Source organism: Ursus americanus, chromosome 26, assembly GCF_024610735.1.
Source record: "Ursus americanus isolate L20-20 chromosome 26, mUrsAme1.1.p, whole genome shotgun sequence".
Taxonomy (NCBI): domain Eukaryota; kingdom Metazoa; phylum Chordata; class Mammalia; order Carnivora; family Ursidae; genus Ursus; species Ursus americanus.
In genome coordinates this window covers 34,251,629-34,263,889 of record NC_142152.1, presented here as the reverse complement: position 1 = coordinate 34,263,889, position 12,261 = coordinate 34,251,629, and the positions used below count along the sequence as shown (strand labels likewise).

Below are 12,261 nucleotides of genomic sequence, written 5' to 3'. Positions count from 1 at the left end.
GAGAAAAAACAATCCCACGACTGTGCTATTTGCTCTTTTAAATTCATGGTCAAAAATCTCAAATGGAAAAAAAATATGTATGTATATCAAATGGGCACTAAGCACTACCCACCAATCTGAGTTTTTGTAGTAGGCTATCTCGGAGACTGATTTCACATTGCCCCTTCTCTGCTCAAGCATCATGCATCACTCCCTCCACTCTACTCTCAGCTGACAATCTCACCTCATTCTCAATTAGAAAACAAAGTCAGCAGATAGTAACCCATTTTCCAATCCCAACTCTATTAACATATCTGCATGTACACTGTTGTGTCTCTGATTACATGGAAACAATAGCCCTGCCCTCATCCAAGGCCAGTCCCCAGGAGTACTCTGGATCCCACTCTCATTTTTTTACCTTCTAGAGGACTGAACCTCTTCAGTCATTCCCTTTTCTCTGCATCACCCATGAATCATTGATGTACCACTCTTATTAGCATACGCAGATCCTCCAGAATTTCCCAATTTAAAAGAACCCTCTCTTAATCCTACAATCCCCCGCAAATACTTCATCATTTCTATGCTCCCCTTTCACAGCAAAAGTTCTCAGAATACGTGTCCACAAATGTGTCTCCACTTTCTTGCCTCCTATTCAGCCTTGCAAAGCTGGCCTCTTTCTCCACCAGCCCACCAGAAGTGCTTTCACCAAGGTCACTGACCAACCTCTATGCAATCTAAGCCAATGGGCATTTACTTCTCTGGCCTCAACTGGGAGAAATCATAGCAGCATTCAGTAAAAGTAAGTGTTCAGCCCACTTGAAATGCTCTCCTCCCTTGGCTTGTCAACCCTCTCCTGGTTTTCCTTGTATCAACCTGGTCACTCCCCCATCTCCTCTGATAGTTACGTTCTTTCTTCAACCTCTAAATGTGGCAGCGCTCTTCAGTAGGACTTTTTTTTCTTTCCAGGTAATCTCACCAGTTCCACAGCTATAAATACCATCTGATCTCTGATGGCATCATCCTCGAATCCTTCCTTTACTTTGTATCCCACCTAATCTATCAGTAAGTACTACATTTTTACCTCCATCCTAGTTCTCGAATTTTCTTCTATCTCCACTGTCACTAAGATCTCTAGCTAGTTTCTATATTTTTTTCCCTGCCTCAAATTTATTCTGAGATGATTTTCTAACAACCCTAAAGTCCTTCCCTGTTACATCCTGTGACATCATTCCATTTCCTTCAAAATACTTACTGCTCTCTATACCTGCTATTTATTTACTTGCTTTGCCCACCCCCATCTCTCCTCCTCATCCCAGCACTAAATTATGGACTCCACATCAATTTTGGTCACAGTTATCCTCCAATGCCTCCATAGTGCCTAACACATAGTGGGGGGGTCAATAAAAGCTTCTTGAATGACTGAAGCATGGCAAGTGTCAAATGAGCTTTGGGCCCTTTCCACACCATTAACAGTTAGCTATTTATATGCACTTCCCCTTGCTTGGGAGAGCTCTCTTGAGTGCAAGACCAGGCTTGATCCATTTTTGTTTCCTTACTATATTAGCACATGTTTTAAACACACGGCAGTTGTTCAGTAAAGAACTGATGAAACAAATAAGTTAAAATTAAAAATACATTGACTTGGCACGTTCCTATTTGTAAGGTATGAGAAATACAAAGATATTAATTCTCCATTTGATGAAAAACACTTGTAAATACAATTCTGGAAAGGATCTAAAAAAAATGCTCCCTGCCAAAAAGCTTTCTGTATGACAATTATATTAATAATGGCCTAAGAGAAACGCTGTTTTACCCAAATTCACCTTAACTTCCCCTTTCTTTACTTAGGTTATGAACTGAAAATACAAAAGATCTTGCAGACAGAAGTGAATGAGTTCATGTTAAAGCTTTTTGCACACAGACCCAGATTTCAAGAGATGAAAAGATATTTTTAATATAATTGCTCATAACATACTAAAGTTGTATCTTTATTAGACACATTCATTACTTACTGATATCTCAGTTGTATATAGGATGAAACACCATGAATTCAAAGGAAGAGTTCTTTATAAATCTAAAAAATAAAGAAATGAGAGTGTGATGAATGTGGTATAGCAGATTTACCTCTGTTTTTAATTACGGTGTTTAACTTCTATGTCTTGCCATAAGATGAACACCATGAGCAGCAGCAAGTAGTATAATAAATGGTCCTTAAAGAAATTTGTCATAATTTTAGGAAGCCAAAGCTTACATAAAAAAAAGATAATAAAAGGATAATAAAAGACAAAAATAATAATGTACCAAATTGGTCATAATCAGGAGTTAAATATGCAGTTTAGGAAGTAAGATTTTAAAAACTGACATTAGCTTATGTTACTGAGAATCATAAAAGAGGTGGGATCTTAAATTACTTGTTAAGGATTAGAAGGACCTGAGTAGAGAGAGACAAAAAGAAAAGGAATTCAAAACAGGGGAATGACATGATCAAAGGCACATGAAAACTGACAAGAGGTTTAGTGGAAAAATCAGCTGGGCACACTTTCATATAAGCAAAAAATGAAAGAAAAGGCCTAATGAATAGAAAAGGGCCACATAATGGAAGGTCTTGGACTCTGGACCTAGTTCTTCAGGCAACAGAGAAACATTTTAAGATCCATTACAAAGTAAGATGATATAAGACAGGAAATTCTGTATATTAGGAAAATTAGCTGGTGTGTATGATTGATTAGATAAGACAGAGAAAGGAGATAAAAAGGAAGAGTATTTAGCAGACCACTTCCTCCTTCCAACTTTGCTGGTTCTATTTAGAAACTAAATTCCTTTAGCCTCAAATATACTTTAGAATTCTATGACATGATTTCATTAGTCCTTATCTAAGTAACCAAGGTTTGAAACTCTACATTTGATTCCTTCCTTACTTCTTCTTCTTGAATAGTCTGTTACCAACTCCTGATTATTTTTTCTTCAAAATGCCTCACCTATGTATCATCCCCTTTCCCTTCCTACCACCAGTACCTTAAAGTAGGGCCTCATTGGCTTATATTTGGGTTTCCCTGTTTCTCTTCCTCCATCCTTTCCTCCCTTCGTCTCAACCTAAACATTACTGTCAGATTAATCTTTTAAAACACCCCTCCACATATTAACCCTTGCTCAGAAATCTCTGAAGGCTTCTTACTGCTTGAAAAAACAAAACCCTGAATGTCTTAACTGGAATGGAAGGCACCAGCAAGCTGCTCTGACATCACTGCTCACCACTGCCTCAAGGCCCAGCTCAAACCGCATCTCCTTAAAAAATTCCTTTATCTAGTGTAGACTAGTCTAGATTACATTGGCTCTGCCCAACAAAAATATAACGCAAGCCATGAATGTAATTAAAAATTTTCTCATAGCCACATTGAAAAGCTTTACAGGTGAAATTAATTTTAATATACTTTATTTAACCCAACATATTCAAAATATTATCATTTCAGTATGCAACCATGATTAATTATTGAGATATTTTACATCACTTTTCATACCACATCTTTGAAATCCAGTGTGTATTTTATATTTTCAGCACATCTCCAATCAATCTAACCACAATTTCAAGTGCTCAACAGCTACCTGCAGCTTGTGGCTACTGTAACAGCACAAACTAGACTCTAAAATCAATGCTTTGTACTGCACAGCCTTGTGCTCTGCCACTCCTTAAGGTGCAAGTTGGCACCATTCTATTTGTATGTACATATCTTAGGCTTGATTTTAATGATATCACCAACCTAAAGTTAGTCTCCTGGACCAAAAACTCTGAAGTCACCCTCCGTCCACCAAACTGCTGCCGTCCGTTGAATCCTAATTGACATTTCAGAAACATCTCTCACACCCTTCACAATCCTATTTCAATTGAGGCAATCTTTACCTTATCTCAATAGCTACAATTTCCTTTCATCTAGTTTTCCTGTGTTCCAAATTGATCCTCCATACAGCTGTCAGAGACCACCCTGAAAAAACAAATATACTCATGCCCTTTCTTTGTGCAAAGTATGCACCTTCCAACAAATCAATCTAAACTCCTCAGCTGGAAATCAAGGTCCTTCACAAGCTGTTCTCAATCTCCCTCTTCCTTCACCACCCACCCTTGTACTGCATGCTCAAGCACATTTATCTTCCCACTGTCCTTCAGTATGCCACAACTGCTCAAGTCTCTGCATCCAGGAGTGACCTTCTCCTGAGCCTCGTAAATTCCTTTTGACCCTTCAAGACCCAGCTGAAATATTTATTCCTTTATGAAGCTTTTTTGGTGGCCTCAGGAGGGTTTTTTTATTTTTCACCTAGCACAAACTGAGCACCAAGAATATTTGCTGAATGGATGCTGAATGTATAGGCGAAGGGCAAAAGCGATCATCTTTGTATCGCCAAATTCAAGCACAGCACTCAAAGCAACATACGTGTGTGCTTAAAGAATGAACCCGAACCAGATCATCAATTCCTTCCTGACAGATACTACTTCATCTCCATTACTTCTTAGGGTTACTTGCTCTCTCAATAATGACCTTGCCTGTTGGTGACAGCTAAAGGGAACTATGCAAAATCCAAGGGAAAACGAAGGAATCTAGGTTGGCCCTCGAGCTCACGGAGTCCAAAAAGTCTCTTCCTGGTCAGTTCGGAAGAGAACTGCTTTCGTTAAAAAAATCACAGGGGTTGTAAGATAAAAAATTAGGGGATGGGCAATTGATAACTCATGTTCGGCTGGTGACAGGAGGCCAGACGTGCCGGGGTTAAGGCTAGTCTGACCTCCTGTTTACTTAAGAGCAAGTAAAACAGAGTGATGGAAGCGCTGGAAGGCAAAGGGGGGCTGGAGGGCTGGGGCGCGGGGAGCAACGGGGGGAGTGGGAGAAGCGGAAGGCAGAGACCATTTTAATAAGGCACGGTAACATCTTAAAAGGTCCCTGAAATCGACTAAGAAAAAAAGAACGCCTACTTTGTGCCCAGTGTTTGGCAGCCTCGTGGTCTCTGAGGCCAAGACAACGGAAGACCCCCAGCGAGGAGGCTAAAAACACGTCAACCACGAGGGCCAAAGGCGCCAAAGCTAGCGTCGGATTAACTCCTCCAGCGCCGAGACTGAAAGGTCACCGGGAATCAGCAAAAAAGACGGAAGGAGAACCCAGGAGTGAATCGTACGGACTGCCACAAAGGCCGGGAGCTTTAGACCCACGGAGAAATCACTTCTCTCTCCCTCGATAAGCACTTCTGCCAGGCCCGGCCAGGACAGTCGCCGCCGAAACCCCAGGAGCACATGCCCAGAGCAGACCCGGACAAGGTGGAGCCAGGGTCTCCCTGAGGGCCGAGGACGCCCCCTCCCCCATCCAAAGGCTCACTCCTTTCCTCCTCCCTCACTTGCCTCGTCCGTCCTCCCCCAACGCCGTCCACTGCCCTTCCCAACCCCTAGTCGAATCCAGGTTCAAGAGCGAGAAAAGTTGATGCTCGCTCAGCAGCACCCGTGACGACCAGCCAGCAGAATCCCCCCGATGGCGGCCGCCATTTTGAAACTGGAGGCGAGACTCTGAGGCGGGGAAGGCCCAGGGCGATACCATCTTCCGGGGGGGGGTGGGGACGAACCTGTGGGAAGGAGATGGCACTTACGACAATAAGTCTCGTCACCTTGAGCCGAAGCCTTATTTTTAAAAAATTTATAATGCGTGAAAGCTAAAGTAAGTACGGGAAGAGTCCAACATTGAAAGGAAGAAGAGGTATGGTTTCCCAGCGACACCCCTGTCTTCGAGCGGGCGTGGCGAATGGCAGGTCCCAAGGCCGCAGCTTCCGCCGGCGCCGGTGGTCGGGCTCGTCGCTGCCCTTGGTCGTGGGGTCGCTTTTGGCACCAAGGGCGCAGGTGGGTCCGGGGTCCAGGACGGCCCGAGGCACCGCGGGTCTCCGTTGTGCCTAGGGTCCACCTCTAGGGAAGCCCTCGGCGGCCGTGTCTGTAGGCGAGGGGTGGTCCGGGCCCCTCCGGAGCGTGCGAGCGGTGGAGAGGGAAATGGGGGTTTCTTCCCGTGGACAGCTGGGCTCACGTTTCGCACCTGGCGTCTTTTGGAAAGGGTAGTGGGAGGATGTGGTTATTGGAAAACGACTTTAGGGATCACCCGGTGACCGCCCCTGGCCGGACCGGAGAGGAGACAGGCCGGGATCACGCTCCTAGGTAGGAAGGAAGGAGCGAGCATCACAGATTGGTCCAAGTTTCAGCATTCTGTCTCCTGGTTGCTCAGGGTTGGAAACTAACCTCTTCCAAATCGCAAACCCTCTTGAGCCGACCATCCCACACAAAAAAATAATTTTTAAAAACGTAATATTTAATTTGTACTAGGTTATCAAGACACGGCGCCAGACCTCAAGGAGTTAGTTTCTCCATGCATCCAGCATTGCTTTTCATAGATGATATGTGTTGTTCCAAAAAAAAAAAAAAAAAAAGTCGATCTAAAATGCTGTAGGGACCAATTAGAGATTAGGACTTAATTTTGGAAATCTATTCATCTACATTTTACAACATGAATTGACTTACAAAAATACTAGATACAGTTTTCTTTTAGAAGTTAGGCGGGAAAAATTGGGTTGAAGAAAAAGTAATGTTAGGAAAAATAATGCTGAGTGAGGTCAGTCTAAAAGTTTACCTCTACAGTTAACCTTAACAGACAATAAAACACAAATGGCTTGGACCAAGAAGGCGGACTGCCTGAGTGTTAATCCCCGCTCAGTCACTTACTGCATCTGTGACCTTAGGCAAGTCGATTGCCCCCGGATTTCCTTATCTGAAAAAAATATGCCTACCTCATTGGGGACATTAGTGAATACACACATAATATTGTGAAGATTACATGAGTCAGTGATTATGAAAAGCAGGAAGAACTGTACCTGACAGTTCTGTAAGAGCTCTTTCTAGAGCTAGGCAAAAAATTTGGAACATATTGGTAACAAAGGATGGGTGATCAGTTGCGTGATTCCTTGAGTCCATAAGATAAAAACTAACTAGTTTTTGTTAAGAATACCACAGCAAGTCCCAGTTCTGAAGTAAAAGAAGGATTTTCATGAGTCTTATAAAGAAGACACTAATGGGGCGCCTGGGTGGCTCAGTCATTTGAGCATCTGACTCTTGATTGCGGCTCAGGTCATGATCTCAGGGTCATGAGATGGTGCCCCACATCTGTGCTGAGCATGGAGCCTGCTTAAGATTCTCTCTTTCTCTCTCCCTTTGCTCCCTGCCCCCTCAAAAAGAAAGTAGACACTGATAGGTACAGTGCCCTCATGGGCACCCATGTGGATGTCATTCTTCATCCAAACCTCGGCTTGTTTCATTGTATCTTGTCCTAGGATCTCACTGCCCTTTGTCCATCAGATAAAGCCCCCTATGGTCTTGGGCTCATGACTAGAGCTTGTCTATACTCCCCCTCCTATACATTCTCCAGGAAATCGTTCTAGCTCACCTTAGGTCCATAAATCTTTGTCCTCCCCAGTCATTCACTCACAGTGAAATACAGAGGACAAATTATATTCAATGCCACTGCTCCCGAAATCCATTAAATAGATTATACAAGTGTAATATGAAATGTCTCTGGGACTAAGATTTGTCATTTACCTGTTAGTGATGGAATCATGGTGGCTAAACCCAACTCTGGATTTTGAATATACAGAATCCTTTTATCTCTCAGTCTTCCCCTGCAGAATGTATGTAAGAGCCTATGTGCAGCCAGAGTCTCAGGGGCTTATGTCAGACCTCTTCTCAGATTCTCAGAGTAAAGCCAGACAAAAGTAGCTGCTTGCCCTGTTGGAAGAATGCCAACAATAATGGCTTATAGCCCACAGGTGGCCATGGGCTTCTTTAGAACAGTCTTGGACTTAGTCAGCAAGCACTTCTGTTTTTGGTTAAAATACAGAGAGTATCTGACTCACCTGTGCTGAGGGTTAGGCTTGACCCCTCTTAAGAAATGTGAGGAACTTGAGGACAGGTGACAGAATACATGACCATTTGACTTCTAGAGACCTGTATTGTCTAGTATTGTGCAGTTTCGTGCTTTCAAAGTTACATTAGTTGATTAAGGCATGTATTGTTCCTATGCTTGACTGGCTCAAGTTTATTAAACAAGTAAGTGGCTAATTTGGTGGGTACTTGGTTAGATTCACAAAAAGTGCTTCAGAATTTAAATGCAAGTAATGTTACTTAGGGAAGGCACAGTGCTAAGAGAGCCACCATCTCCTAGGAAATAAGGTTGCCCAAAACTATTTGCATCAAATCAGCTAACGAGTTCTTTGAACTGTAGGTTTTTCCAATCCCACCAGGAAGGAGGACCAAAAGTCCCTATTTTGTTTGTTTTAAAGATTTATTTATTTGAGTGCGAACGTGAGTTGAGGGGGGCAGATGGAGAGAATCTTGAAGCAGACTCCCCGCTAAGTGGGGAGCCCCACCTGGGACCTGATCCCACAACTCATGAGATCATAAACTGAGCCAAAACCAAGAGCCCAACACTCAACTGACTGAGCCACCCAGCACCCCCACCCCCCACCCCCCCGCCGGCCACCGAGAAGTCCCTGTTTTGATAAAGGCTCCCCAGATGCTTTTGATATACAGTCAGGTTTGAGAATTCCAGCTGCGACAGTAGACTAAAACTTTAATGAATCCCTAAACTATAAGTTACATATTTTAAATAACTTGGTAACTTTACATAATTTTCCAGACTGGTGATATTCAGACCAAAACCTGCTGTATGTAATATTGCACTTTAGCAAACAGAGTATTCCATAATTGCGCAACTATTAACTTCATGGTCATTTTCTAGCCCAGTGCCTTTAGATCGTGATGAAGGTTGAGAAAAAAGATTTGAAGTGTTTAAGTGTGAGAACCAGTGCCTTAGGAGAGGCAGGAATCTGTCTACCTAACCCTAGCACAGTTTAGCGCTGAGCAGTTTTGTTGGCAGTACTGTATTCTCTTACCAGGGTGTTGTCATATGCCTTCTCAGCCATTGTATATGATGTATTCATCTTAGATTGATGTGTTGGCAGATGTATTTTGATTTCATCTTTAGGTACAAATTTTTTGCAGAAACTGACAATTCAACTATGTATTTTTTAGTTAAGGCAAATTTATTTTCCATATGGTGACTTCTAGTTCTATTCCTCCTCCTCTACCTTTTAGAAACCCTTAGAACTTAAAAGCCCTTAAGTACCATAAATATCAATTCGAGAAGAGGTCTTTTATTTATTTTTTTTATTTTATTTTTTTTAAGATTTTATTTATTAATTTGACAGAGAGAAACAGCCAGCGAGAGAGGGAACACAAGCAGGGGGAGTGGGAGAGGAAGAAGCAGGCTCCCAGCGGAGGAGCCTGATGTGGGGCTCGATCCTGCAATGCCGGGATCACGCCCTGGGCCAAAGGCAGATGCTTAACGACTGCGCCACGCAGGCGCCCCAAGAAGAGGTCTTTTAGAGAGGTATTGAGATCTAATAGAAAAAGATCTTTGGAGCAAAGCTGAGCTTGAATTCCAGCTCTGTACCTCATACCTGTTTAGGTTAAGCAGTTTTCTAGTCTATAAAATGAGGATAATAATAGTTATTTCATGTTATATATAAGATTATATGATGGCTCTGGTACCTAGTAGTCATTCTATAAAAGTAAATTCCCTTCTGCCCCTATCTTTTGTAAAATCTTTGAATTGATATTGAGATCTACCATGACGTTGTTGAATGCGGTTGTTTTTTAAAATTTCTCTCATTTCCTTTCCTTTCAAAATTAGTTTTCAGCTTTGTGCATTAGCAGTATTGTAGCTAATGATGTTTCTCTGAGTCACAATTACTACTAATTGAGAAATTAGTTGTCAATAATGATAGCTTAACTAAAGAAGTCTGCTTTTGGCATAATAGTATAATTATGTTTTAGCATTGTAAGAGGCTCTAAAATATTTTACACATGTGTAAAAGTTAAATTAATAGTAGGAGGTACAAATATTCAGCTTCTGCAGGTAGAATTTTTTTATACTCTCCATTTTGCTGTAGTATACCATATCAGATCACTAGTGGAGCTAGGAAAAAAAGTTAATAAATTGATGTTAGTGCACTGCAATTTTTTTTTTAAAGATTTTATTTATTTATTTGACAGAGAGAGAGAGAGCGCGAGAGGGAACACAGCAGGGGAAGTGGGAGAGGAAGAAGCAGGCTCCCAGGGGAGGAGCCTGATGCGGGGCTCAATCCCAGAACGCCGGCATCACGCCCTGAGCCGAAGGCAGACAATTAACGACTGAGCCACGCAGGCGCCCCAGTGCAGTACAATTTTTATACTAATCACCATCACCTGTATAATTGTCATCAAGTATATTTTAAGTTGTACACTACATTCCGATGCCAGGCAAATTTGAAGAGGCTTACTATGCTTTTAACATCTGTCTCCTATATTCAAGGCTATCTTCCTGTTTCAGATGCAATTTCACAAGATATTTCAAAGGCAGTTATATTTCTTATAATCTTTTTTTTCCCCTAGCACTCAAGATGAATGTAATTCAGATTTTTCGTGACCACTGGGTACATATACTTGTGCCTATGGGGTTTGTCCTTGGATGTTATCTAGACAGAAAGAATGATGAAAAGCTGACTGCCTTCCGGAACAAGAGTTTGTTGTTTAAAAGGTTAGTTTGTACAATTTTTTTAAACGAACAATTAACCATCTTTTGGAAATAATTCCTTTTAATATCCTATGTGCCAAAAATAAACAGAAGGGGTAAATTTTCCCCCAAGGACTTATATTTAAGTTATATTATTTTGCAGCATTTGTTGTTTAATCCTTCTACAAAACTGTATGGTTACCTTGGGAATGCCAACAAGTCTTCAGTTTATGAACAGGCTATTTCAAATGTTTGAATGGGGGGGTGGGATTCAAGGTACACTGTAATACAGAAACAAAGTTTTAAACCAGCTCACCAAAGCCTTTAATATAGCTTTCACATATTATCATATATTATCTTGCTTAAGCCAGGCTGTAGCTGAAATCTATGGTACTAATAGTGGCTTGGTGCTGTATTCACCACAACACTGCTTGAGAGCTTTAGAAGTGGTGGGTGAGTGATCAGAAGGCAGCTGGCAGCTGCCTGGTCCCACTGTGTCTCTGGAGATGGCTCTTTGGGCAGCAGAGTTAGTTAGCACGATAGGGGTCTGCCACTGGCTGTGCAGCTAGGTGGGAAGAAGCTCAAAGGATCAGAGGCTTGAGCAACGTTCACCGTCATTCACTGGAAAGGAGGTTTATAGTTAAGGATTTCCAGAAAGATAAAATTAATCAGAAAGGGTTTAGAAAACCTCAGATGAACTCATTGAGAGGATAATAACTTTCACACAGACTAAGAAATTGCAGTTCCTTAATCTGGAAAAATGAAATCGAAGGGATGGTAAAAGTTTAAAATCGTGAGAGAATAGAATGAGTATGTTGAGTCTATATCAAAATTTTAATGGGTCAGTTTAATAGAATATAAAATATTGAATTCCTACTCTTCTGACTCTTCCCCCCCCCATAAAAGTTTAATCTGTACTTTTTCCTTTCCTTCCTTTTTAATTTCCACACAGGGAATTGAGACCCAGTGAAGAAGTTACCTGGAAGTAAAGGCCGTGACTGAATTACAGAATGTTCACATTTTAAAAATTAGGAGAGAAATAAAAACACATTCATTATTTAATTTGAAGTGTGATTCTTTTTATGTCGAGGCAGTCTTCCACATTTCAAGTAATAGGCACACTTAGCTTAAAAATAATTATTGAATACTTGATTGTGTACATTGATGTTAAATTCACAATTAGCATTTCATTGTCTTTTCTTCTTTTGAGACCATAGTACTATTAAATCATATAACCAATTTTTTCCTCAGATATTTTTCAGAATATTTTTTTCAAACTGTGTGCTTTAGACGGATGATACTAGCAGAAAATTTTAGTGACCTTGAGTTTGGCAAAGATCTCTTAAATGCAAGACATAAAGCATGAACTAGTTTTAAAAAATTTTGTTCTTCAGAAGACATTTATGAAAATGAAAATGCAGCCATAAATTGGGAGAAAGCATTTGCAAAATGTAATATACAACAAAGAACTTATATCTAGAAAATGTAAAGAACCCTTATGACTTAAAAAAAATTATTCATTTATTTAAGTAACCTCTACACCCAGTGTGGGGCTCAAATTCACCATCCCGAGATCAAGAGTCGAGAGCTTTTCCAACTGAGCCAGTCAGGCGCCCGAACCCAGTTTTTTAAATGAGCAAAAGAATTTTTTTTAAGATTTTAT

The 12,261-nt window shown here is 41.2% G+C and overlaps 2 protein-coding genes across 2 annotated transcripts in view; one reads left to right on the top strand and one right to left on the bottom strand.

The window, feature by feature from the left end:
- Positions 1-5,517, bottom strand: part of CPSF2 (cleavage and polyadenylation specific factor 2) — a 33,048-nt gene extending 27,531 nt beyond the window's left edge. Inside the window, exons 1-2 of the mRNA XM_045807591.2 lie at positions 5,360-5,517; positions 1,992-2,053 (exon numbers count right to left, since the gene is read on the bottom strand). The gene's annotated coding sequence lies outside the window, so the exon portion shown is untranslated. The remainder of the gene's footprint in view (positions 1-1,991; positions 2,054-5,359) is intronic.
- Positions 5,518-5,702: 185 nt separating this feature from the next.
- On the top strand, positions 5,703-11,660 carry NDUFB1 (NADH:ubiquinone oxidoreductase subunit B1). Its single transcript, XM_045807592.2, has 3 exons — positions 5,703-5,848; positions 10,478-10,622; positions 11,551-11,660. The coding sequence occupies exons 2-3, from the start codon at positions 10,486-10,488 to the stop codon at positions 11,585-11,587; spliced, it is 174 nt and encodes a 57-aa protein (XP_045663548.2). The 5' UTR covers positions 5,703-5,848; positions 10,478-10,485; the 3' UTR covers positions 11,588-11,660.
- Positions 11,661-12,261: the final 601 nt, after the last annotated feature.